The sequence below is a fragment of the Vigna umbellata genome, chromosome 9, assembly GCF_029865625.1.
Source record: "Vigna umbellata cultivar VRB3 chromosome 9, Vumbellata_1.0, whole genome shotgun sequence".
In the NCBI taxonomy this organism is placed as follows: Eukaryota; Viridiplantae; Streptophyta; class Magnoliopsida; order Fabales; family Fabaceae; genus Vigna; species Vigna umbellata.
The window spans coordinates 5,522,496-5,550,437 of record NC_142173.1 but is presented as its reverse complement, the minus strand read 5'-3'; the positions used below and the strand labels follow the sequence as shown (position 1 = coordinate 5,550,437).

At 36.3% G+C, this 27,942-nt stretch overlaps 2 protein-coding genes and 1 pseudogene across 2 annotated transcripts in view; all 3 read right to left on the bottom strand.

The window, feature by feature from the left end:
• Window positions 1-1,749: 1,749 nt before the first annotated feature.
• Window positions 1,750-13,528, bottom strand: NOL (NYC1-like protein). The gene is made up of 13 exons (XM_047322208.2): window positions 13,179-13,528; window positions 12,278-12,346; window positions 11,492-11,553; window positions 11,310-11,396; window positions 10,472-10,539; window positions 10,350-10,398; window positions 10,178-10,263; window positions 9,580-9,637; window positions 8,599-8,649; window positions 3,098-3,148; window positions 2,985-3,026; window positions 2,137-2,247; window positions 1,750-1,992 (listed from the first exon to the last, which is right to left on the bottom strand). Exons 1-13 carry the CDS (start codon window positions 13,438-13,440, stop codon window positions 1,945-1,947), a joined length of 1,044 nt encoding a protein of 347 aa, XP_047178164.1. The 5' UTR covers window positions 13,441-13,528; the 3' UTR covers window positions 1,750-1,944.
• On the bottom strand, window positions 6,893-7,572 carry LOC148192396 (uncharacterized; annotated as a pseudogene).
• Window positions 13,529-14,484: 956 nt separating the features above from the next.
• The window catches only part of ABO6 (DEA(D/H)-box RNA helicase family protein), a 30,235-nt gene continuing 16,777 nt past the window's right edge, over window positions 14,485-27,942 (bottom strand). Inside the window, exons 12-19 of the mRNA XM_088098458.1 lie at window positions 27,106-27,309; window positions 18,650-18,719; window positions 18,399-18,547; window positions 16,656-16,964; window positions 16,480-16,539; window positions 15,866-16,018; window positions 15,652-15,762; window positions 14,485-15,472 (exon numbers count right to left, since the gene is read on the bottom strand). Of these exons, the coding sequence (XP_087954584.1) occupies window positions 15,002-15,472; window positions 15,652-15,762; window positions 15,866-16,018; window positions 16,480-16,539; window positions 16,656-16,964; window positions 18,399-18,547; window positions 18,650-18,719; window positions 27,106-27,309 (1,527 nt within the window). The 3' untranslated portion in view covers window positions 14,485-15,001. The remainder of the gene's footprint in view (window positions 15,473-15,651; window positions 15,763-15,865; window positions 16,019-16,479; window positions 16,540-16,655; window positions 16,965-18,398; window positions 18,548-18,649; window positions 18,720-27,105; window positions 27,310-27,942) is intronic.

Sequence of the window (27,942 nt, the reverse complement as noted above, 5' to 3'; positions counted from 1 at the left end):
TGTTTATCTCATGGTGTATGTTGATGATATTGTTATTACAGGGAATGACAACACTACAATTACTCAATTAAAGAATCATTTGTTCAACCACTTTCAGACTAAAGATCTGGGTCGTCTAAAATACTTCCTTGGTATTGAAGTGGCACAGTCAAAAGAAGGTGTCATCATTTCACAAAGGAAATATGCTCTTGATATTTTAGAGGAAACAAGCTTGACAAATTGCAAGCCTATTGATAGTCCTATGGACTCAAATCAAAAGCTAATGAGAGATCAAGGTGAACCTTTCTCAGATCCAGAGAGATATAGAAGGCTGGTTGGAAAACTCATATATCTTACAATAACAAGACATGATCTTTCTTATCCAGTGGGAGTTGTGAGTCAATTTATGCAGAATCCACATGTTGACCACTGGAATGCAGTGATTCGAATTCTCAGATACATAAAAGGAAATCCAGGACAGGGATTGTTGTATGAGGACAAGGGAAGCACTCAGATTGAAGGATATTGTGATACAAATTGGACTAGTTCTCCAATTGATCGAAGATCTACTACAGGATATTGTGTTCTACTTGGAGGGAACCTTATATCTTGGAAAAGTAAGAAACAAAGTGTTGTTGCTAGATCTAGTGCTGAAGCTGAATACCGATCTATGGCTTTGACTATATGCGAACTTGTGTGGATCAAGCAACTTCTCCAAGAGTTGAAATTTTGTGGAAATGAGTCGTTGAAACTGTACTGTGACAACGAAGCAGCCTTCATATTGCCTCCAATCCAGTGTTTCATGAGAGAACAAAACATATAGAAATTGATTGTCATTTTGTTAGAGAAAAGTTGTTGACTAAGGAACTAGTTACTGAGTTTCTCAATTCTAATGAACAACTCGGAGACATTATGACCAAATCTCTAAGGGGGCCTAGGATTCAATTTATATGTTCCAAGCTTGGTATATATGATCTATATGCTCCAGCTTGAGGAGGAGTGTTGAAATATGTTATATTGTACAATTGAACTTTTAGGTTTGAACTTTTAGGTGCTGGTCGATTGTTCCTTATATAGAACATCCTTGTGTAATAGAAACTAGACACAATGAAATAATATTTTATCATTAGATTGTCTCTCCTAAACTTTGACAAGATAGGTATAACTTAGCGAATAACCAGACCGGAAGGAAGTAAATAAATACATTCTCACGTTGCAAACTTCAATAACTATCATAAAAAGTTTACCTTCCATTGTTCTCACTTATTCGATTAACTCACTTTATAAATACTTTACAGATAGATTTTCACAACTTACTGGAGTGAATTTAGGCTTTCAAGATTTTACAATTATTCAAACATCATCATCGTTACTAGTAAATTTAAATTAAAACATAATTTAGTCCAAAGTATATTATTTTAAATTATTTTCCAATTTAAATAAATTAAATGTCATATTATATTCTATATTGATAAAATTCACCAAAAAATAGACTAAATGTCTTAATGTATTTAATTAAATAATTTGTACGTAAAAAGCTCTGCACCATATATTTACAAGAATTAAAATCATAATATACACGTATGAGTGCATAAGTTTTTCAAATCAACACTCTTTTGTCTCGGCAAATAGTAATTCCCATAATAATTCTATATGGTAATAACAATATCATTATTGAGTTTCACATTAAGAAAAAAATAAATAAAAAGTTCTTAATGAAAATCATTACATTAAATTATTTCCGTGTTAAAATAATATATGCTTTGACGATTCATTTAATACTTCTTTCTCATTGCCAAAAGGTAGTTTATCACCTATATGTACCCTTAAAACATGTAAATTTTAGTTAGTAAGAATAATAATAGAAAAGAATGGCTTAAAATTTTAAAAAAAAAATGGAGGTGGGGATGAATTGACATCTAAAATAGAAATGAAAGTAGCAAATTGCACAAACTTTCATGAAGTTCAATCTTCAAGAATGTATCGGTTCCTTCTTGCTCCGAATGCCAATCTCTGTAAAGTTACAGAAAAGGATGCACGAAGTTATAAACAAGTTTGAAATGCTAGATTTTGCTCGGAATGGAAATGTGCATAGGTGAAACTAACGATAATGCATGCAATGAAAGTTTACTACTATAGATTAGGCTTTATCTTAACTGAAAATATCTGGGAATAGGCTTTCAAACCGGTGAGGAATCGAATGTATGTTGGTTTCTTTGATCCGTTTGCAGGGATGGATCTAATGTTTGGAACTAAGTATTCTGCAACCTGTCAACGCCACATTATTTCACAAATCATCCAACACATAAAATAGAAATCACATCATATACCGTACGGTTCCAGTAATCCAGTGACCAACAGCTGTAAACTAGGGTTATTAAATGATTCCATCAGAAATTACCAAGTTTAGGCAATTTTACAGTCTAGAGTGACTAGCACTGTCATGGGGAGAATATTTCTTCTATTTTTGCACCTAATTCCCTGCACATAGCTTATTATTTATCTGCCAATCTGGATTCTGAATACAATCATAAAGCATTTTCCTCAAACCATAACGGAGTCTATATTTCAGGCTGTCTAGAGTTTGTCCTTACCGACCCATTAATTCAAATAAGATAGAATTTTAGATGGGGTTTGGGCTTTGTCCAGGCTTCAAACCCAAAGTCCTCAGGAATTGTGAGGTACATGTTAGAAATTTAATGTAAGAACGTTGACAGTCCTTAATCTAATTGGTTAATCTTTTGGGTTTATGAAAGTAATCATGAAGGATTTTTCACTTGCAATATTTAATAGATTCTTATCACTCTTACTTGAGTTTGTTTGCACAAAGTTCGTCAGATAGACTTGGCTAGTACGAGATGTTTAAATCTCAAATCAAGTAGAATAAAATGTTGGATAAAGTATTCGAGAGTTTAGTTCTCTTATATTAACGGCTAGCTTATAAGAGTAGGTTTTCCAAGTGTTTGGTGCTTATGTATCACCATTCCCTGCTGTGAAAATCTTACCACTTCAGCCGGTTCTGCCAAGACATTAATGAAAAACTTTGCCTGCACATAACAAAGAAGTCAGTACAAAACACAATGAAAAATATAATAATATAACTTGGTTGCAAATCTACCTGCTTTGTATTAACACCGGACATGAGAAGATCCGTTGTAACCATTCCTGGCTGCAACATTGAAAAAGGAAGGAAAACCAACAACTGCTATAAACATTGATGTGAAAACCAAACATTAAAACTTTACAGGTAGCCCAGCATAATATGTTTCATGTCTTTATGGTGAAAGAAAGAGAAATTAACACCAATTTTGCTTAGTTTTTAGAGGACTTAATTGGCATACAAAAATCTTGGGAGAAAAAATTGCACATGGTCCAAACTAGACAGTCCATATTGAAACTATAAAAAAGTTCATTAGTACCTGTTAGGAATCTGAGAATAAAATCCTAACTGTCTCCCTCACTCACTAATACACACTCACCTCAGACCAAAAGAATCAAACAATGGGTATATCATTCACAGTAACGAACAATAAAAATAACGTGTAAGTCGAGGGCCTAACCCCCCTCACCGAGTTCGAAAACCGGTCTATACAAAGTATATAATTCTCTGACTTATCACAGTATAATGCGTTATTCCTTTTATACCCATACTTCCCGCCTTTTCCTAACTGCCTTAGCAGTTAGGAATTCCTCTACTCTCTTTTCTTCCTTCTCTCATAAACTTTCCAACCCCTAACATTACCCCATCCTGAAGATCAATCTTGTACCCAAGGTTGAATTTCGGAAACTGCTCTTGGATAGTAATTTTGTCTTCCCATGTCGCTCCATCCACCCCTCCTTCATTCCATTCTATCAGCACTTGCTCTCTTATCTCCTCTTCTAGTTGTTGTTGTCTTCTATTCAAAATACGTATTGGCCATCAAGTCGGTCCCTCCATATGCAGCTCAGCTGGTAGCTCCCTCTCAACACTCTTCGCTCCAATTACCAGCTTCAGCTATGACACGTGGAATACAGGATGAATTATAGCGGTATCCGAAAGCAGTAATCTGAAGGCCACCTTCCCCACCTGTTGCACCACTCTAAAAGGTCCATAATATCTAGCCGCCAGTTTTGGGTGTATCCTGGTTGGCATGGAAGACTGTTTGTGAGGCCTAATCTTCAGATAGACCCAGTCTTCGTCCACCTTGATCGTCACTAGTTTCCTGCTACGATTCGCCTTCTTTACCATTACCTCTTAGGCTCTGGTAAGATGGAACTTCAGCTGCTGGAGTTCCTCATCCCTAGTCTACAAATCCTGTGCCACCGCCTCCACCAAAATCTCCCCCGAAACAAATTTGGTCAAAGCTGGAGGTGCTCGCCCATAAACTATTTCAAACGGCGTGTATTTTGCTGCTCCTTGATAGCTGATGTTGTACCAGTCTTCGGCCCAAGGCAGTATAGCGCTCTAGCCCTTGGGCTGCTCCGAACAAAAACATCTTAAGTAACCTTCTAGAACCCGATTTAATACCTTCATTTGTCCATCCGACTCCGGGTGGTAAGCAGTGCTTATTTGGAGGTTTTTCCCCTACAGCTTAAACAACTATTTCCAGAACAAGCTCAAAAATAAGGGGTCCCTATCACTTACTATCGACCTGGGCACCCCGTGCAACTTCACCACTTCTCTCACAAATGCCTCTGTCACCGCGCAAGCCATATAAGGGTGCTTCAAAGGAATGAAATGGCCATACTTACTGAGACAGTCTACCATTACCAAAACAGCATCATATCCCTTGGATTTTGGGAGTCTAACAATGAAATCCATACTGATTTCTTCCCATATTGCTTGGCGAATGGGTAAGGGTTGTAGCAGCCCTTGTGGTGAAGCAGCCAGATACTTGTGCTGTTGACACACCACACAATGAGCCACATACTCTGTCACATCTTTCTTCATCCCTATCCAATACAAGGATTGGGCTACCCTCCTGTATGTGCGGTATACCCTTGAATGCCCCCCGTAGTTGATGCATGCAGCTCATCTAAAACCCGCAAGATCCATTTCGACTTAGCAGACAATATTAGCCTGCCCTTGTAGTGTAACCTCCCATTTTCCAAAGTAAACATTGAATGCATATCAGGATTCTTGGTAATGTTTGCCACAATTTTCTGGAGCTCTCCGTCTTCCTCCACTTCCTCCAGCACCTCCTAGAAGTCTCTCCAATAGGGTCTAACTATTATGCTCAGCTCTTTCTCCCCCTCCTCTAAACTCCTGGACCCCCCATCTTTCTCCTCCATTGCCTCCATTCCCTTCCTGGATAATGCGTCCGCTACCTTATTCATAGCTCCCGACTTGTATATTATATCAAAATCATAGCCCAAGAGTTTAGCAATCTAGTTTTGTTGATTCTGGTTATTCTCTGTTCTAACAAGTATCCCAAGCTTCTTTGGTCAGTATGGACCACGAATTTCTAGCCTAAAAGGTAAGGTCGCTAGTGCTGTAATGCGATCACGAGGGCCATGAGCTCCTTCTCATAAACTAATTTGCTCAAAGACCCTTCAGACAAAGCTTTATTGAAGAAAGCAATTGGCGGCCTGTTCTATGTTAAAATTGCTCCAACTCCCACCCCAGACGCGTCACACTCCACATGGAAGGCCTGAGTGAAATCAGGCAACGCCAAAACAGGTACAGTGGTCATAGTTGTTTTCAGTTTCCCCATTGCTTCCCTGGCCACGTTTGTCCAAATAAAACTGCCCTTCTTCAGCATATCAGTTAGGGGGCAGGCAATCTTTCCATAGTCTCGAACTAATCTCCTATAATATCCAGTCAAGCCCAAGAATCCTCTCAGAGTTGTGATGGTTTTGGGCTCCTCCCACCCCAGAATAGCTTCCACTTTTTTCCTATCCATTTCCACCTCTCTTTTAGATATCAAGTGACCCAAATATCTGATATGCATTCTTCCAAACTCACACTTCTTGCGATTTGCCACCCATTGATGCTGCATCAATATGTTCAACACACATCCCACATGCTCCAGATGTTCTCTCCAAGTCCTACTATAGACCAAAATGTCATCAAAGAATATCAAAACAAATTGCCTCAAATGTTGTTTCAACAAGGCATTCATGGCACTCTGAAATGTGGTGGGGGCATTGGTAAGCCCGAAGGGCATCACCAAGAATTCGTAATGCCCTTGGTGTGTCCTAAAGGCGGTTTTGTGGACATCCTCCTTTCCCATCCTTGTCAAGGTTAAGTTGCCCCAGTTAGTCACTACTTCCCCCAACTTAGCCAACCATTCCACCCCCAAGATCAAGTCTACACCTCCTAAATCGAAGACATAATATTCCTCTGTAACTTCGATTGCTCCCATCAGTAATACTACCCTTCTACAACAGCCTTGGGTCTGTTTCCTCTGTCCATCCCCCAAACAGACCAGATGAGTCTAGCCTTTATCCACCTCCAGTTGAAGCTCTTCAACCAACACTTTGGATATAAAGTTGTGGCTAGCACCACTGTCAACCATGATCAACACCACCCTGTCTCCCACACTCCCTTGAAGTTTCATGGTTCTCGGTTGGGTCAAGCCTCCTGCAAAAAAGAAAGATAACTCTAGCCACTCATGCTCCACCTCTACCTCGTGATAGGTAAGGTTCGCACCCCTCTTCCCATGGTGTTGTTCCTCGTAGCACTTGCACCCGTCCTCGCAACATTCCCTGAGTTGCCTTCTCTTCCCCCAAAACCTACGCTCTTCGTGCTAGCTGTCCGCCCCTCCTGATTGCACATCGGTTCCACTCGGGTTATCGTCCCCGACGTTCGTCCCCTTGATACCTGTGGTCGATTCGCGCCTCCACCCCAGGTCTTCGTCCCTCCCGGTAGGACCTCCACATCTCTCGCGATTTGCATCGCCGTCAATAATCCTTGCGGATCATGCGGTTGCACTCAACTCCTCACGTCATCCTGTAAACCCCCGAGGAAATAGCCTATAAGTTGTTCGTCCGTCACCCCGCTCGTTTGCCCTACCAAAATTTCAAAGTCTCAGATGTACTCCTCAACCGTTCCAGTCTGACGGTTCGTCACTAGCCTTTCAAAGACTGAGCCCCAAATCCTTTCCCCAAATCTTCCGATCATCACACATTTCATCCCTTCCCAAGTGCGGTTTGTCGCCTTTTCCCGCCAGAACCGATACCAATAGCCAGTGCTCCCTTCCATGCTGACATATGCGATTCTGACCTTCTCTTCCTCCGTCCTCCCTGTAATTCGAAGAAACGCTCCGCCCGGTTGATCCAGTTCAGAGGATCCACTCCTTCAAATACGGGAAGTTCCACCTTCTTTCTTCAATTGAATTGTCCCTCCGTTCGATCCGTCTCGCGTCCTCCATTCTCACCCTCTTGCCTCGTCCTCTAGTTTTCGTTCACGGATGCTTGACTCCCATCCGATCCACCTTCGTGGTCACGATTGCGATTCCCCAACATCCGCATGATTTCCTGAAGATCTTGGCAAATGGTTGCTGAATCTTGTCTTATCACCACGTTTTCAGCCTTCAATCCATCTACTGCAATCTCTATCGCTTCGAGCTGGTTCTCCACCACGTTTAGGCGTCCTTCATTTCTTCCCTCCATTTCTCCGATCTCTCTCCACAAGGATCCGGCAGGTCGGACCACTCTGTTAGGAATCTGAGAATAAAATCCTAACCGTCTCCCTCACTTACTAATACACAGTCACCCCAAACCAAAAGAATCAAACAATGGGTATATTATTCATAGTAACGAACAATGAAAATAACGTGTAAGTCGAGGGCCTAACCCCCCTCACCGGGTTCGAAAACCAGTCTATACAAAGTATATAATTCTCTAACTAAACACAATATAATGCGTTATTCCTTTTATACTGATACTTCCCGCCTTTTAATTCTTCTACTCTCTTTTCTTCCTTCTCTCGTAAACTTTCCAACCCCTAACAATACCATAATTTTGTCTGATAGGTAATAGAATAGGTAAATTAATTTTTTTGTGACTAAGGCTAACATCATTATTTAACCTAGTGGATAAGCAAGGGAGTTATTGTTCTGTTTTGTAAGACTAACACAACTTTGCTACAAGTTCCTTGACCACCAAGTTCCATCACAGTGTACAAGGTAATAAATATTTGTATGCTCTTGAGCACATTCAAGCCTTCTCTAGTAACACAAAGGGAACTAAAATGACTTTGCAAGTGAAAAGACATGTCAAATTATTAATATTTTTTTCTGGAAGAGTTGCTAAATTTCTTATATGAAAAAAAAAATGTGTTTTTAATCTCTATACTCTATTAAATGTGGCCAAGGTCCTTGCATATATTATTAAATTTTTAGTCCTTAAAATATAAAAAACATGTGACTTGGTTCCTTCCTAATATCTTAAAACATGATGAATTCTCAGGAGAAAAAACTAAATCCATATGTTTTTAGGGTTTGGAGATCAAATTAATGAATATGAAAATACTGTAAGCTTTCACAACCTTTGATCAAAAGTATACAAAAAAAAAACAAAGTTTTTCCTTTATTATAAATTAACAACAATGGCAACACTTAAATTGGAGAAACATGCAAGCTTTTGTATCCATGGCCATGATATATTATCATAGGATGTAAAAACGAAAAAACCTACCGAAAGATTATGCACCAGGACATTTTTAACATCTTGCATCTTCAATTCTGCCTGTGAAATGTCAAGAATACGTATTATATACGTAGACATGTATATCCGTAGTCATACTTATAATTCTTATTCAAAGAAATCTATTAGAACAATGAAGGAAGAAGACCAAGGAGAAAATTTGTATCCAATATGTCTCATGGAAGAATAGGGAAAAACTTTACCAGCTTAAAACGTGAAAAAAAAAAAATAGCTACAAATGTCAAAACACCATGTTGTAAGCAGCTAAAGCATTTTGGCTGTATGTGATATCTCATTTAGTTTTTAACACCAATAATTACATTAAGAGAATGACAATAAAATCTACCACTTATCAAGGAAGTGCGTTTCATATAGATGAACTAACTTGTATCATAACATTATATTCTAAAATCAAGTATATAGACAAATCCTTCTTGATGGTTTCATCTATAGTTTTTTAGTTGCAATCTTGACTAGGGCCTCCACAAGCTCAAACCACCTAAGCCAAGATTTCTACAAAAACTGCTCCAAACTTTCTCTGCAATGCATTTCTAATTCCATCTTGCCCAGCATGTCTATTCATTCCCGCAACATTCTTACCCTTTCTAGCAATCCTATCTTGTCAAAATATTTAGAGAATGACAATACAAAATATGTTTTAGTATGCTTTTTATGGGTCTGGTTCATCTTTTCTTTTGAAGATAGTAAATAACAACCATAGTTTTTTAAAAACAAAATAAAGCTAGTAATTTTGTAATACACGTCTCTTATTTGTTAGAAGAAGAGCTAGGAGTCAAAGAAAGGACGAATCAATAAAAACCACAAATTAGTAACCTGACTTGATACCATTAAGACTGGAATACTCTATAAAAACTTTTAACTAACAAACACAAATGGACTGGAAATATATAGAATCAAAGATAATCAAGGTATATGAAGAGAAATAACATTTTTAAAATGCAAAACATTAACCTGTAATGACTTCGTTAAGTGCACCACACTTCTCTTTGTTGCTCCATATGCAGCAAACCTAAGAAATAGCGGAAGAATTAGTGAATTTTCACCAGAACATATAGGACTGGTGATAATTTTGTAAGTTGACTAGGATTATGATTTCTAGTGGAATCTACAGTTCTTTCTTGGATTTCATTCAAAAACTAAATTCAACAGACACCACGCAAACCCTAGGCTTTGCTGCCTATGCAAGTATTGCAGATTATAAGACTTACTAAAGTGAAGAAACTATAATAAACTTAAAAAGTACTCATAATCCATCACTTTCATCAAAATGTGATCAAGTGAGACTGCTGTATGATTACCAAATTGTTAACAATAACTGATTTGGTATGTTAAATAGCAACTGATTAATGATTATTGACCATCATAAATTACTTTTGTTGTGTTGCAAACCAAATCATACAAGACTTTTGCCCAGGGGATCGCTATAGAAGACAAGCTCTCTAGATTTATAAAACACAGGAAGCAGTATGCATCAATAAGCAACCGTGCCTAATAAGCAGTTCTGCACCAAAACCATGAATGAAATACTCCGGTAAATCCAAAAAGGTACCTAGGAGTTGGCCTCCCATCCGAACCTGCTCCATCAATATTGAAAATATGACCTCCTCGAGGTTGGTCCACCATCATCTTGATTGCCTAAATGGAAACTAAATATCTATGCATAATTGTGCGCCTACTTTGTTCATATTTCATAGTGCCTCTTAGATACGAATATATTTTACCTCTCGACAACATATCATCAAGCCAAGTGTATTTGTTGTCACCACCTCACTGCAAGCAAAGAATAAAAAATGCTATAATTTAAAAATTTGACATTTAGGGTAGAAGGTGGATCGAAGCTCACATAAGATCTTCATCTGAAGCCTCAACAAGTGGCTTATAGCTATATGCATTTGATCCAGCATTGTTGATCTGCATAATTCTCAAAATAAAGGGATAAAATTAGAATTACTGTACTTAGAAACATATTGAATGAAGGGATGGAACTAATAATAAAATTGGTAAAAAAATAGTCAGTATTACTCTAAGGAGGAGAGTGGTAGGGAAATGCTTGTTGCTAGCTGTAAAAGACAGCTGACAGTGAATTATACATAGGTTATTTAAGTGCTATATAAAGTGTTGACTCCAAAGAGTCTAACAAGAGCAAACTGACACAAGAAGTAATTAAGAAAACACAAGTTTCCAGGTACTAATGGCAAACATTTCCTAGAGTCAGGTCTCTGGTTCAAGTTCCACAACAAGGAAGTACCAAGTAAATAACGATGTGGCTAGTAATATAAACTATCCAACTTCCAAATAGGTCATTTGCAAAAATCCAGCGTATATACAGTAGTAGATAATAGGCACGCCACTGCTAATTCTTTAACTTGTAGATATAACTGCACTTAGAATTGTTTATTTGCAAGAAAAGAAAACACATGCCACTTCACAATAAAAAAGGATCCGAGTAGAACATGCTATTATGCGATTGAACTCATCATATGAAATCTGGTACTATAAAAAACAGTTTAAAAAATCATTTCTTAAGTCACATTTATAATTAGGCTAAGAACAGCAGCTTATATTGTTGTTCAGACCATGACTTCAACAATAAGAACTGATTAAAATAAAATCTTAGCAATATTTTCCCACCAATATATGCAAAATAAATCACAACAGGAAAAGAAATCAGACACTAATACCCATATATCAATATATTTCAGTTTTTCTTGAGCAAATGAAACTAAATTCTTCACATCCTCTGCATTTCTCACATCACATTTAGTTCCCTGCATGAAAGAAAAGCATATATGTAAGAACACACGCAAACCAACTATTTATCATAATCGGATTACTATTAACAAAGAAGTTTAAGAGGAGGTACCCACACATACTGCTCCCCAAATTCTACTCTCAGGCTCTGGACAGCAGCCTCTACCCTTTCATCTATTAAATGAAAATAAAATATACAGAAAGACAAAAAAATTCAGATAAGTAAGACTGTAAAATCCCAGGCATTCAGAAATAATTCGTAACATGAATTAAAATTTCAAGAGAAGCACAGATAACAAGGACTGGGACTGATAGAAAGGAAACAGATGTCCATAAATGATTATCTGATACAACAAATATCTTAAAAGCAATGTAATAGAATAACTGATTTACTGTAATGTTCAATCTCCAAGAGCTAAAAAAATGTAAAATTATGATTGGAGGTGAAAAAAGTATTACTTGCATATAGTGGAACTTTAACCTAAGACCTTACTGTGTCATGGGTTCACAAGTTTACTTTCCAAGAGCAATAACAAAACACAAGTTTCCAGGTACTGAAGGCAAACATTTATAACAGTTATAATTTTGTGATTGAAGAAACTTTTCGACAACAAAATCAAGACATAGAAAAACAAAAAAAAATAGCATGTAAATAAGTTTTTTGTAGCAAAAGTAGATTAAGTTTTGCAGAGACTTCAAACGCTTTTTTTTCAACCTCTACTAACATAATTAAAGGGAGCTAAGTGGGAAAAAAAAAAGCGTGATCACCATTGAATCAACATTTTATAAAATTTCTTCGAAAATAAAACTGAAAAAACTTAGAAAGACATCGAATAAGTATATAATATGACAAAAGTAAACAGAGTACATGTATGAAACACCAATCATTTTTGCGCACCTGATCTTGAGCAAATCAGGACGTTGTCACCAGCTTTTAAAAACTCTTTCGCCAATGCATACCCTATTCCTGAATCATATCATATCATATAAAAAGTATAAATGGAAAATAAATTAGAATATATAAAAAAACAAAAATTGTGATGTGGTGGTGCCCTTGTGGATGCATTTACAAATTCCAATGCATTTGAATCTCTTGAATTCATTCGATACTCACAATTAAAGTCCAAGAAAATTATATTTTCAGCTAAATTCTAAAATGGAAGAAAGTATGCTCCAAGTAGAAACAAAAAATTAATTAGTATTTCGTCATCGGATAAATACTTTCAAATTCATAATAAATAAATACTTAAAATACATAAATTATACTTAAAATTTATAATGTATGCTTTATTTAATATGAGATCAGATTATTTTAAACTGAAAAAAAGTGTTCAATTAAAAAAATTTATTATACACAAGTAAGATATTTTGGCTAATATTACATATAGTGCCTGAAATACATCTTAAAAAAAACAAGAAAGAATTCAGAATATTTAGAGATAATTTATTTTTAAAATTTAAAACATTTTATGGTAAAATAAGAAAGCAAAATTAAATATCCCAAAAATTGACAAAGATGTTTTTTATTATACGAAAATATAAAATTTCAAGTTTCTAAAATAAAATGAGAATCTACGAAGTTTGATATTCGTTTCTTTCTCTTCTTTCCTTTTTTTTCAGTAAAACTTAAATTAAGTCATTCAGACTTCAAATTTATTTATAAAAAAAAATATTTTAAGACGTAGGAAACGAAATGAAATAGTTTAAAATTCCCGAAATTTAAGAGTCATTTTTCAAACAGTAGCTATGTTTTTTTTTTTTATTGTAATTCAGAGTGAAAGAGTGTATATTGTGTTAACCTTTGGTTGAGCCAGTAATCAAAACGTTGAAAGGAGGGAGCATGGGCTGAGTGTTCCGAGAAGCCTTTGCGAGAAACGTCGGAGAGTTTGGGCTTCGGAAAGCCAACAGAGAGAGGGTGGCGGTGGTGGAGATGCAGAGATTGTAGCTGGAAGCAACAGTGTAGGATTTCAAGCGGGAAGAAGGTGAAGAGAGGGAAAATTGAGAGCGCGAAGAGAGCTTTCGATATGGAAAGTGGAAGGAGAGAGTGGTGGTTGCAGCCATTGATTTGATGCGAGATGGGAATGAGAAAGAAAGGGAAAAGAGATCTTAAGCGCAATAGATAGATAGTTCACGTGGCACACCACCACGCGTCTTCTTGTGCCATTTTCATTTGATCACTTCGTGGCAATTTAAATCAATTTCAGTCTAATTACAAATTAAAGAGTTAAATTTAATTTAATACTAAATTGAATTAAATTATTGAGTTAGAAATTTAATTTTATAAAGAATTTAAAATATTTTATGATAATGTCTAATCTAAAACAATCAAAATTTTATAATTTTATGAAATATCTGAATTATTTTGGAAAACTTAAATTCCATTTAAGTATGAATCTAATTTTTTTTATGTTCTCAAACTTATATTTTATCGTTTTGTATTTTTTCAATAACTCAATTTTTATGTTTTGATTGAGATGATTAAAATTGATAACTTTTTGAGCAAAGTACATGACGACAAAAATACGTTTTAGACAAGTACCAACGTGTACGCAATAAATGCTGATACCAGGACTGATTCTTCCTGCATCCCAATAATTTAATCCTGCATTTTCATATACTTGAAAAACTTTACCTTCTATTTTAATTTTCTTTTTTAAATTTTAAATCACACAATCCAAAAGTATTTTGAAATATATAATCTAAAGTATAAATTTTATATTTCAGATTTTTATACATTCTCTAATAAAAAAACTATTTCAAATTATATAATTTAAAATATAAAATTTATACTTCAAATGATATATTTTGCATTCTGGTCCAAAATACAAATTTTGTATTCCAAATTAAACATTCTTAAATACAAAAAAAAGAAATCATTTTAAATTGTACCATCTTAGATATATTTTTAGAAAGAAGTTAAACAGTGGGCGAAGAGAGGTGCGGTGCGGTTGAGGAAGAAGGGGCGCGCGCAGGTAGAAGAAAGGAAAGGAAGGTGTAGAGGAAAAAAATAAGGACTAATGAGTCATTTCATAACTTAATAGGAATAAAGGTTAAAATGTATGAAGGTGCCAGAAGAAGCTGTCTGATACCAGACACACCCTCAAAGTCAAAAAGAGTAAAACCATTAGTATTTTTAAATGTGTACTAGTACATCACAGCTTTTACCGGGAAGACCAAGCACCAAAATATATTTGATTCTATTGAATGTTGCTATAAGAAATTGCAGGGCATGTCATTCCTAACTACAACTTTATATATCTCGGTCTTGGACACAAGATATATTTAAATATTGGTGTACAGAATGATACCAAAATTTGGTGGGCTAAATATACAATGAACCTCTAAGCGCCAGAAGACGGCCATGACCGACCATCTTATATTAACTATTTTATCCTAAATCAATATCAAGCCCTCCAAAAGGGGGAGAAATGAGAAAGCAAAGAGCCTAATATCACAAATTATATTCCACTAAAAAAGAAAATGCTTGGCAGGACCTCATACTAGGTCTCTCTCCTAAATCCCTTCCATTCACAATCATGCAACAAGTTGCATGGTGCTAGGCTACTGATCAAAGTTGAAAAGGATAGGATCAACTAACCCAAAACCATCTATGGATGACTTGTCAATCATGGCGTCGCTTTGATTTTCTACGCTTCCCTAGGAGTTTTAGCATGTTGTCAGTGACGTCCGGAGGAGAGTTATCATCTTCGGGCTGATTATTGTCAGAAGTATGAGTCAACCAAGCCAATGCCTCTATAGCAGCATCCCTTTCTGCAAGCTGCTTGTTTCTCTTCGGTTTGCCAACAAATTGCATTCCCTTGAACTCCACCAGTGCCCTAAACTCATTCGTCTTGAGATGTTTGGTTTTGTATTTTGGTGGGGAGTGTCCTGCTCGCATCAACAGTGTTTGCAGCAAGCTCTTGGGATTTGTCCCATCTTTTGTGAATTTATTTTCATCATTAGAGGCCCTTGACTTCCGGCTTTCACGGCCAAACACAAATCTTCCTTCACATTGATCCCCTGAAACTAGCTCCTGAACAGCAAGCATCAAGTACTTCCCTTCCTTGTGAATGTCAATGCTAGGATCTTCAAGCTGCATTAGTACAAACCCATCATCAATTTATTTATCTTCAACTATCATAACAGATTAACATTATATTAATTCAACTAAAAGTAACATTATTATTAAAAGTTAAAGCTCACGTCATGCACCAACCTTTCATTTGGTGAGTAAACAAAGAATGTTATTGCAGGGAAACGATATCTACTAACCTTCTTCTGGATAAGCTTATTGAGCTCTTCCTTAAGCTTCAAATAGCAATCAGCTAAATTAGGATCCATGAAGAAGTCAACATATCCATCTAACATTTTTAGATGCCCAGCCTAAACCCATGAGAGGGGAGAAGAAAGAAAGGATGATATTACTGTATTGAAATCCATAGAGATGGTCAACTGGAAGAAGCATGTGAATCAAATAACTAATCACCTGTATCCCATTACTTAGAGCACCACCAAAAAGGATAAGTATTGAATCAGATACAGCAGTGGAATCACGGATGAAAACAGCATTGACCTTAACTTTCTCACCAAAAACCAGCCATGGGTATGGGATGGTCTGGTAACGTGCATTCACAGAATTCTGGTCAAAATGATAAAACTAACCATCAGGAGAAAAAGAATACTATAGGGGCAGGGAAGGGTTTATCTCAAACCACATTCAAGAAGGAGACGTACTTGTTATTGTATGTAAAAACTGAAAACAAGACAATGTTTTCTTAAAAGCAACACTCAACAACAATTTAGATCGAGAATGGGCAAAACTTAGATATAACACCATAGGTAATATTCGTATTATTTTCCAATTAAATCTCCTTTTCATCTCAGTAATTATTACTGCCGATTTAAATATCTGAGATGAAGGCCTCAGTTACCAAGATGAAACTTTAATTTTAATTGGAGTCCAATATAGTACTCGTAACATAATATATCTAAGTTTCGTCAATTGCTAAAAGGATATTCAATTGAATATCAACCATTATACACAACATGAATTTAGTCATTTAAGATGAAAGGAAAAATTTAAATTGGTCTGTCACTTACAGCATATAATAAAACCTGGCCATCATCCATTGTTTTAAATGACATGGATGTCTCCCTGTGCTGCACCGAGGAAGAATTAACTAAGTAAATAAACCAATAAAAGCTCAACTAGTAAGCCAGGTGAGGAATTTACTGTGGAGAAAAAAAAAAGAAATTATAAGAAACAAATAACTCACCACCACTGATGCTATGCCAGGAAAGAGTCCAGAACAAATGACAGCACGGACAAGAGACTGATTGTGACTCAATTTGTTAATCATGCTTGCATCAGCATCTACCAAGCCAGCATCTTTCAAGATGAAGCTAAACTGCTTCCGAAGTGAATGAATAGCCTGAAGAGTTTGGGCAGAGAGAAAATTTCTCCAGCAGTATTCATAAGACGATCCTTCTCTTTCTGCATCTTTCCATCCTTCATATGCTCGAACAAGAGCCATATGATCACTGTAATCTTTGGCAGAAAACCTAGACTTTGCTGTCCCTGCTAACTGAAAACAAAGGCAAAAGCTATACTTAGTTATTTTAAGTGTAAACGCAACCTTTCTGGTCAAAATAATAATGTGTGACAATAAGAAAAGCAATTGCCATATTACAGAAAAAAATGAAATGGTTCAAAGACTAGCTAATATGGCCCACCTTATATCAAATTATTACTATTGTAGAACATGGGAATCACAACATTAGATACCAAGATGAAGGGGATATTAAATGTAGGGTGAGGTGATAACTAATGCAAATTAGATTATGCACAACCAACCAAAGAAAGAAATGTGCAAGTTCTAAGCTGAAAGTCCAAATTTAGTCCAACAACAGTAGTGAGCACCTTCTAATGCATCCCATAGTTAATTGTCACTATGTGAAGCAGACAACGCTCACTATGGTGTGGAGAAAAAAGAAGGGAAAGAGTAGAAGGAACTGAAGGTTCCTGTGAAGAATGAAGGGAATGTGATTGGTAATCAACCCAGGAAATGGCATTGTAACGACCTGCACAAGAAGCAGGTGGGCGGAAGGAAGTAGATTGCAAGAGAGCATGGAAGAAGGTTTGAGTACAAATTGGAAGGGAGGTAACTGAGTATTCAAAGAGCCTGTTACGTCTCTGTCTCCGACATTTATCTTTACCTCAGTGAATTTTTTTGTAGTATTTATTTTGCACAAATCATTATTTATAAAGATATTATATGAATATCAATTCAGCAATAGGAAACCAGTGCAGGATGAGAATACGATTTACAGTAATGATTCGCAGTATTGGTTTCCAATTAAACAGCATTCTTGTACCAGTTTCTGATCACTATGAAAGGAAAAATTTTATTCAGAAGGACAAGATTAATAAAAAGGTCTTTTCCCACTTGGTGAAGTCAGCTACATGAAGTGCATGCACCATTAGACTCGGTTAAAAGTAGGATGAGAAGACATTTTAGTAATCTATGTTGTTAGAACAAACAAAAGAGACAGATACTTTGACACTATGTCTGAATACAGCACGGGTAAAGGTTTATGTAGATCTGTCGAATAAATACACATGAAGGGAGGGTAGACGATTTCCTCTAAATTACAGATAATATGCCTATAAACTATATTTATTACAATAATATATTGTATTTGCAGATTTTCAACATATTCATTTACAAATCTCAATGTCTTCACCATCATATTCGCACTGTTCACAAATCTAACACTATTGCTGTCAAATTAAATGCCTAAATATGAGATTATCCGTTTCCATTAAATGTTTGCTTAATCACATTCAGGGATATAGCATAAACATCATGTGTAGACCTAACAGCTTAAGCTTTTGGTATTTTGGTTCACGAAATATTGAAGCAAAAGTTTGTATTCATCGTTTAGCTACATAGCCAAAGTCATATAAATGAAAAGGTTATTAGAATCAATTCTGCACAAAAGGTAATCAGCTGACTTACATCCCTCTTGTCTTGGGGCAAAAGGAAAGGATCCCTGACACTAAGGCCAGCTACAATTGTAAGAACAGGATCAAAGCATCGAAATATAGCTCCCATTATTAACATTTTGCCCAGCTTGGGATCTACAGGAAGTATAGAGAGAAAACTCCCTGATTGAAAGAAAATGGAAACAAAAGAATTACTTATAACAATCAAACATATTCATAGGCACATGAGAAACCAAGAAAATAGGATAGAAAAAATAGACTCACCGAGATTTGTAAGATTTTCTTTTTCATCCAGTGCTCCAATCATCTTCAGAAAGTCAATAGCATTTTGAACCTGTTCCATTAAATGGTAAAACATGGTATCTTTACTTACAGACTAATCAATCACAAGGCCTCAAATATGTACGCACATGTGTATGTACGCAAACTGCAGGAAATTACAGAATGGGTTGATGCGCTCTTTGCTTTTGCCCAAGTTCAAAAACAGTCAGAAAATGTAATTTGACTAAGTTAACAAATAGAACACATAATTCGACATTTTAATATGCAATTTCTCAACACCATTCGTGTTACATATCCGAGTAGGAGACGTAACTATCCACGATCACAATAGATAAAAAGAACAATGAACAAGTAACTATCCACGATCACAATAGATAAAAAGAACAATGAACAAATGATAATGAACGAATGAATTTCTTTTATTAATGGTAATATCTGAATAAACAAAAGTAAACAATGGTAATTGGGAGCATAACCTCCCTCACAGGAGCATAGTCGCCTGTCACAGTAATCAAAAGTATGCCCTAAACAATAGCATCTAGCTTTATTTATATTAAATATTTTCCTAGAATATAATTCTATTTACTATAATTAACTTATACTGAATATTTCCCTAGGATATAATTCTATTCACTATAATTAACTTATACTGAATAAGTTCCTAGGATATAGCTCTATTTACTATAATTAACTTATACTGAATATTTCCCTAGGATATGGCCCTATTTACTATAATTATTTCCCGTCCATCCTAACTGTTTACCGAGTTAGGACAGTCACTCTTCACCGCCTTTCGTTCGGCTTGCTTCCCCCTGTATCCTACCGTTCGGCTCCAACTCTTCACCGATCAATAATTCAAATTTTCAATTTGGGTAAGGTAATTTAATTTCTACTATATATATATATATATATATATATATATATATATATATATATATATATATATATATATATATATATGTAAGAACCTAACAAATAGTCGGTTAAGAGTAGATAGATGTATTAAAGTAATAAGACCAAGCATTTGTGTTAAAATAAGCCAACCGTATAAATAGAAATTTAAAACACTCGATTCATTATCTAAATACTTTCTATCTCTCTAAAAACACTATTCTCTACTCTTCCTCTCCCTTCTCTCTAGATTTTCTCACTGGAGATTCATCTGATCAACCATCAGAAGCTTCCTAGACGATCCAGACGTCAAGAGCTTCCTATCCCACCGATCAATTTCGTGCTTAGAGTTGGTAAGTTTCGTTTCCCTTGAGTCTTGTGAAATTCTGAAACTTTTAGCACATGCAAGCAACATTTCGGTTTGCATGTGTTCATCAGCTTTCTCTCCTCAATTCTGACTACGTTCTTAGTCCTTTGGTTGGTCTCTTCTCAAAAATCTGTGAGCTATAGGTGTTCTTATGATTTTCTGGTGTTGTGAGCAAATTTTCTAGAAGGATAGAAGTTGTTCGGTTCAGCTAAGAGGTAAGGGAAGCTAGTTAATTTAATTAAGATTTTCTATATATGAAATTTACTGTTTGGATGGTTGCATGTGTGTAATTTGAATGTTTGATTGAAATTGTGAATGCGGGAACCTGTGAACGGTTTGGAGTTCTCTGCATAGTGTTCGGTTTGTTCTGGTTTTGAGGAAGTGAGTAAGTGAAAATGAGAGTTTGGGGTTAAGAGTGAATTTGGTCAATTGGAAGAGTCTGAGCAAGTATAACTCAACCTATTAGAACCCTTAAGTCTCTATAAAATGTGTAAAAAGTAGGAAAATGGATTTTGGGTCATTGAGTTGTTGATTATGCAGAATTTGGAGTGAAATTTGGTATGAGACTCTTTGGAATGATGTTAGGAAGATTTAGGTCGTACTCAGGGGTTGTGTTGTTGCTCGTTCGGTCTTCTACTACGAAATGTTATTCGGTCTTTAAATGTTGATTTCAATTTTTGGCTTTCATTGCTTATTATAGTTGCCTTGATCTACTATGTATGAGAAATTGTATTAATATTCAAATAAGGTATGATGTTCCAACTGGTATGAAAGAGAATTCGAAGGAGGAATGTGTCAGTGATTGGTTATCAAGGTGGTGGTAAAGTATAAATATGGACAGCGAAATCCACGGCGTTCATCCTAACATTCTAATGATTAACATCGGGAGCATAGTAGGAGGCCCTAGCCTAACGGGGGTCCTACGGTGAGTGATAACGGGCTAACCTCGTGTGACAGCTCATGGGTTTCCAGTTACTACACCCACGGGTGCACGAACGGCCTCAAGCTACATATTCATAATAGTCTGGATAGTCAAGTTAAAATGGTCGGTCAATATATGTTTATATGTTTTACACATGTTGTATGAGTATCCTAGTTGCTTGTTTGAATTGTATTTCCACATGAATATTAAATTATACTAGCTTACCCTTGTTTTTCTGTGGTATGTCTTTGTATGTTGCTTTCTCTTTTGCAATGATCACTTAAATGGTGTGAGCTTATCGATGCAATCTTTAAATTGTCGTAGCGGGAGTTTGGAAGTGAAGCTTACAATTTAGGTTGAACTTTTATTCTTCAGGTGAAGAATTTTTGTTCATAGTAAATCTGTAGTTTTTGTTATATCATTATCCATGTAATGATCATTTTAGTAGTTTTATAGTACTAAATTGTGATGTTACATTATATATATATATATATATATATATATATATATATATATATATATGAGTGTGTGTGTGTGTGTATACATATACTAATACATATACATATATATATATATATATATATATATATATACATACATACATACATATATATATATATGGAGAGAGAGATGTATGTGTATGTGTTAGGGGTTGGAAGGTATATGAGAGAAAAATGTATAGGAAAGAAGGAGAAGACCGAACAGTGGAAGGAGGAAGACCAAGCCGAACGATGGAAGGAGGAAGACCAAAGTCGATCGGTTGACGAGTGACTATCCTAACTGGGACAGCAGTTAGGATAGGCGGGAAATATATAGTAATTATAGTAAATAAAGCTATATACTAGGAAAATATTGTTAATTACGGTAATCCTAACGAAATATTGTTAATTACAGTAATTAGAGCAGTATCTCAGGGAAATATTGTTAATTACGATAATTAGAGCATTATACTTGAGAAATATTGTTAATTACAAAATTTAAAGCAGTATCCTAGGGAAATATTCAGTATAAGTTAATTATAGCAATTAGAAATATATCCTAGGAAAATAATAATTATAAATAAAGTCGTAACGCTATGGTTGAGGGCAAGCTTTTGATCATTGAGTTTTGCAAAAGAAGTTATGCTCCCAAGTGACTGAAGGAGGTTATGCTCCTAGTTATTGTTTGTTTTCTTTCAGTAAAGGAGATTCGTTTTATTGCTCATTGTTCTATGCTTGTGAGAGTGTGTGAGGGTTCGTTTTGGTTACGTTTCCCACTTCGATACGTAACAATTGGTCCGACCTGCAAGATCGATAGAGAGGAGTGAGAGGCTAGTCGGTTTGACAGATAGAAGTGAAAGACATCATGGAGGGAAGATTGAATACGGTGGAAGTGAAACTGGAGCACGTGGGGCTGAGACAGGAGAGCATGCAACTGTCCATAGCAGGGGTGGAGATGGAGGTAGCGGCAATCCGCAAGGATTTGCAAGAGCTAATGAGGATGATGGGAGGACGAGCCCCCGTCATCTAGATGGGAATTCGGAAGGAAGCCAGGGGTCTGTTGACAGAAAGATGAATGAAGAGGAGGGTGAGAGAGATGGGGGACCGAACGGTGGACACCAGGAGGAATCGCTGAATTGGAGAAAAAGGATTGAGTTACCCATTTTTAAAGGAATTGATTCGTTGAATTAGATCACTAGAGCGGATAAATTCTGAGTTACAAGGGGTGTCCGTGGAAGAAAAGTTGCGCCTAGCCTACATTAGTGTGAAGGGTAGTGTCGGGTACTGGTTCAGATTTTGGAGGGAGCAGGCGGGGAACCAAACGTGGACGGGACTGAAGGAGGCAATGGTGGTACGGTTCGGAGGTACAAATCGGGGATCAATCTTCGAAAGACTAGCGGCTATTAAGCAATCGGGTGCAATGGAAGGATACATCCAAGAGTTCGAAATCCTGGTGGGCCAGACACAGGGAGTGGCCAAAGAACAGCTGATGGGATACTTCATGGCGAGGTTACAGGAGGGAGTTCAGAATCAAGTACGACTGCTTGATCCGCAGGAGTTGATGATAGCAATGAGAATGGCAAAAGACGTGGAGGAGATCCAAGGGGGTGCGAAGGTCGGGAGCAAAAGTATGAGAAGGAATCAACCTTGGGGGAGACCGAAAGGTTCGAGAACGCGACTGGAGCCCAGTCAACCTAACCAGAACCGAACGGGCTTTTCTGTAGGAAGCCGAGCGGGATCCACAAAGAACAGCAGTTCAAGAGGACGAGAAGGAACACACAGAAGTGGGATAGGATGATCGACCGCCAACGAACAGGGAAAGAAACATGAGGAATCTACCTTATGCGGAATATCTGAAACAGAGGGAAGAAGGAAGGTGCTACAGGTGTGGGGGACTTTTCGGTCCAGGCCACCAATGTCTGGAAAGGAGCCTTCGGATGGTTATATTGGCAGAAGATGACGAAGAAAACGAAGAAGAAGCGGAGACCGAACTTGATGAAATGCAGATGGAGCTGTCAGCCTTCTCTGTTGGAGGCCTTACCCAACCAGAGGGATGAAATTGCAGGGACAGATAGGAGAAAAATTGGTGTTGATTCTAGTGGAAAATAAGACTAATTTATTATTCTCAATCATAAAAAGTACATTCTGATACTCTCTATTTGTAATAATCTAATTCTCCTAAAAAGGTAAATAGGGAAACTAGGAAAGTAAAATAAATTAAAATGTTATATATTTGTTTCCTCTAATTAGGAAGATTCTAAAGATATTATCTCAAATTACAACACTCCCTCTCAAGCTGGATCATACAAGATTGTATGAACCAAGCTTGGAATAGTCAAACTCAATTGTAGAGAACGTCAATAAACCAAACTGGACAACAATGGACAAAAGCGAACTAGCACAATACTTCAACTTAGACAGTAATGGACGAGGGTGAACTAGCACCATGAAACTTCAACTTGGACAGCAATGGACGAGGGCAAATTTCCATCAAAAATGGATGATGACATGTAGTCACAAACGAACTACAAGAACAAATGAAGGGCCTCCAGCGGCGAACAACAACAAATTGTTGGGACTGGATTGCCATCAATAGTGGCGAACAACAACAAAACTTCAAGAACATGATTTCTATGAGTAACATATGGGAGGCCTTCAAAGGCTAATAGCCACAAACTTGTAGGGACTTAACCACCCTAAACAACAATGAACCTTTAGGGACTTAATTGCCCTAACAACAACGAACCTTTAGAGACTTAACTGCCCTAACAACAACGAACCTGCAAGGACTTCACTGTCCTAACCTTTAGGGACTTAATTGCCCTGACAACAACGAATCATCAAGGACTTCACTGTCCTAACCTTTAGGGACTTAACTGCCCTAACAACAATGAGCCTTCAAGGACTTTACTGTCTTGAATAGCAACAAACCTGCAGGAACTGAACTGCCCTGCAGTGGCTAATAACAACAAACCTGTAGGGACTTAACCACCCTACAGCAGCTGAAACTTTTCTTCCCCTCACAACTGAACGGCATATGCACGTCAATGACAGAACGTGAAGGTGGAAGAACTTGTGAGAACCGATCCGTATTTGGGGACAAATCTAAAACCCCTAACATCGAACGAGCCAAATCAGCGGGTGGTCTCATAGAACAACTTTCAGTGAGCTGTTACAACAAGGCATTAGAACAACTCTCAGTGAGCTATTACAACAAGGCATTGGCAGAAACCAAAAACACCAAAGATTGGGGGACTTATGATGGCATCAAAAGGCCAAAGACAGGTTGGAGGTCCAAAGTTCTCTGTTGGACTACTCTTAAATGGTGATACTTAACACTGTATTACAAGAACTACGGGCTAAACTCTAGCCCAAGAAGGAAGTTCTCTATAGGGGCTGAAAAATATTTCCCCTCACGACAAACAGAGGAAACGACGGCTAATGCACTTCATGAGGCACTCTTAATCTTGACCAAAGAAAATGTGGCAGCTTATTGAGGCGGCAGTGACAAATTGCAGAGGTTACAACAACTGACTGCGCCGGCGCTGACTATGGTAGCAGCGGAACAAAGCATTGTTGCTTGAGAAACAGAAATGAAGTGAGAACCCATTGGTGATAACGAAACCCATTGGTGGTGACAGAAAACCAGAACACAGAAACGAGACCGGCGATGCGAAAGCGTGTGGCGAGAAGACAGAGATATTGTTAAGACAACGAAGATGATAGCAATGGCTGCTATGGAGGGTCAGAACAGAGAGAGGAAGCTCCGTCGAAGACCGAATGGTGGAAGGAGGAAGACCAAGCCGAACGGTGGAAGGAGGAAGACCAGAGCCGATCAGTTGAAGAGTGAATATCCTAACTGGGACAGCAGTTAGGATAGGCGGGAAATATATAGTAATTATAGTAAATAAAGCTATATCCTAGGAAAATATTGTTAATTATGGTAATCCTAAGGAAATATTGTTAATTACGGTACTTAGAGCAGTATCCCAGGGAAATATTGTTAATTACGGTAATTAGAGCAGTATCCAGGGAAATATTGTTAATTACAGTAATTAGAGCAGTATCCTAGGAAAATATTCAGTATAAGTTAATTACAGTAATTAGAAATATATCCTAGGAAAATAATAATTATAAATAAAGCCCTAACGCTATGGTTGAGGGTAGGCTTTTGATCATTGAGTTTTATAAAGGAGGATATGCTCCCAAGTGATTGAAGGAGGTTATGCTACCAGTTATTGTTTGTTTTCTTTTAGTTATTTCTTTCAATAAAGGAGATTGGTTCATCTATTATCTATTGCTCATTGTACTATGCTTGTGAGAGTGTGTGAGGGTTCGTTTTGGTTACGTTTCCCACTTCGATACGCAATAGTATGTATGTAAATAATACATGACAGATCAAATAATACCAGCTATAAAAAGTATTTTTTTTTCTTTTATAATTTGTCCTTGAATCATAATTACATATTACCTTGATTGTGTGTGCTATACTTCAGAAAAAAAAGAACACTAAAATGGTAATCAATAAGTTCATATTTGGATATGTGCTAAGAATTATATATTATAAACTATACCAATTTTGACAGATATAAATAAAGTATCAAATATATTTAGACTAATACATTTTTTTTTTGTAGATATGATCTAACTATAAGTAACTTTCAACCCAAAACTAAGTTTTGAAATTAATTATCTAACATGTTATTAAAAAGGTCAGTAGTGTAACTTAAACTGGTCTCATTTTATCCCTCCTCTATATTTTATATATGCGTACGTATATGGGTTAAGATCCCTTTACACCATGTGTAAAAGTTAGTTAAATTACACCTTTAAAAACCTTTTTATGGAAAGCAAATTTAATTAATCCAACAATTGAATTTCATATTATAATTAATTATAGCATGCATAGACAATTTCAAATTATTTACCAATTTATCACGTCACTTAATTTTAACATATAATATGATACTGAAATATATAAATACTCATTATTGGTTAACATATCTAATTAAAATTGTTGAGTATGATTTTAATTCTTGAACTTTGATGCAAAATTGGAATTTGTTCATGTCTGAAATTTTTATACATTTTAGTTCTTAAATGTGTTTCCCATCTAACATTGAAGCGAGATCATGTCAAAAGGTGTAACTAACTTAAATGCTATCATAAAACATGTTTGATATGTCAAAAAAATTTAACATAATTGGGTTAAAAAAAGGACTATATTCATTCATTTTTAAAATTTGAGAACCAAAATATATCAAAGTTTTGAACAGGGACAACTTCCAATTTCATGTCAAAAACCAGAAACTAAAAACATACTTAACCAAAATTAAAATTGTGTGAAAACTTTTAAACATGATCTTTAAGATAATATCATGAAATTCCACGATTAGATTGGTTAAATTTGCATTGTATAAAAACTTAGTGAAGGTGTAATTTAACTAACTTTTACACATGATTTAGACAACCTCAAAGGAGTTGACATATGAGAGGGTATTAAGAAAAAGTAATAAATGTAAGAGAAAAAAGAATACAGATACTTTCAAATGATACTTTTTAGGTAGAATTTGAAATTGTATAATTTTATGTAATCAAATTACTCTTTTAAACTTCTAGAATTTTAATTTCTCTTAAAATTTCCTGTCCCAACAATATATTTAGACGTTAAGCATTTTAAATTATCTATAAAAATGGATTATCCTCTACAAATTTATAAGATTTACTTTGATTTATTTAATACAAATATACATTATAACTAAAGAGCATTGGCACTTACAGTTCGTGGCTCCGGTGCCTGTAAAGCTGCTGATAAGAACTCTCCAATGCTCTCAACCTGCAAACTTTTTATTTGCAAGCAAAGAGAGTTCAAAGGTGTTCTCAGTAGTTCAGGAAGTTGATATTCAGAAAAGGCTTCATAAACACATTTGGGGTAAAGGTGGTAGCATTCTCCTGGCTGCACACGACCAGCCCTACCCCTTCTCTGCAACCAAAGAGGAAAACAAAAAATAGCACAATTAGTTGCATGTTTGACTGTTAGCAAAAACAATAATGATTATGAACATGCAGCTTAAAAAGCATTCCCAACTTTCAGAATTTAAAAAGACAAATGACAAGAAAAAGGATGAATCTTGCAACCAGCAAAAATATAGTAAAGCAAAAATATAAAGACCTAAAGAGACATGAGAATAAGAGCTTAATTTAATTTCGCTTTATTTCCTCCTCAAGACAATCCCATGTGTTAATGGCTGAACTTCCATTCAGAACCCCTGCCCTCTCTCAACAATCAACTCATGATAGCAAAGACAATTCACCTCAAAGCTCTTACATCAAGGTTCAAGGAAAAAGTGGTCAGCGAAGGAGGGAATTCATATTTAAAGGAATCCTTTGGCTAAAAGGCATGTGGGTTGACTATTACACACAACTAAGAAGCAAGATTGAGGAACATAAAACTAATGAGATTCTCTCTAATGAGATTCTCTCTAGTCTAAACAACAACAGAATACTTGACAACTAGCTTGAAGCCTTGCCTGCTGACTTTCGAAAAATCCAAAAAACCATTGAGTCAGAATTGATACATAGATCCTAGTCCACACCTCAGCGGTAATAGAAATAA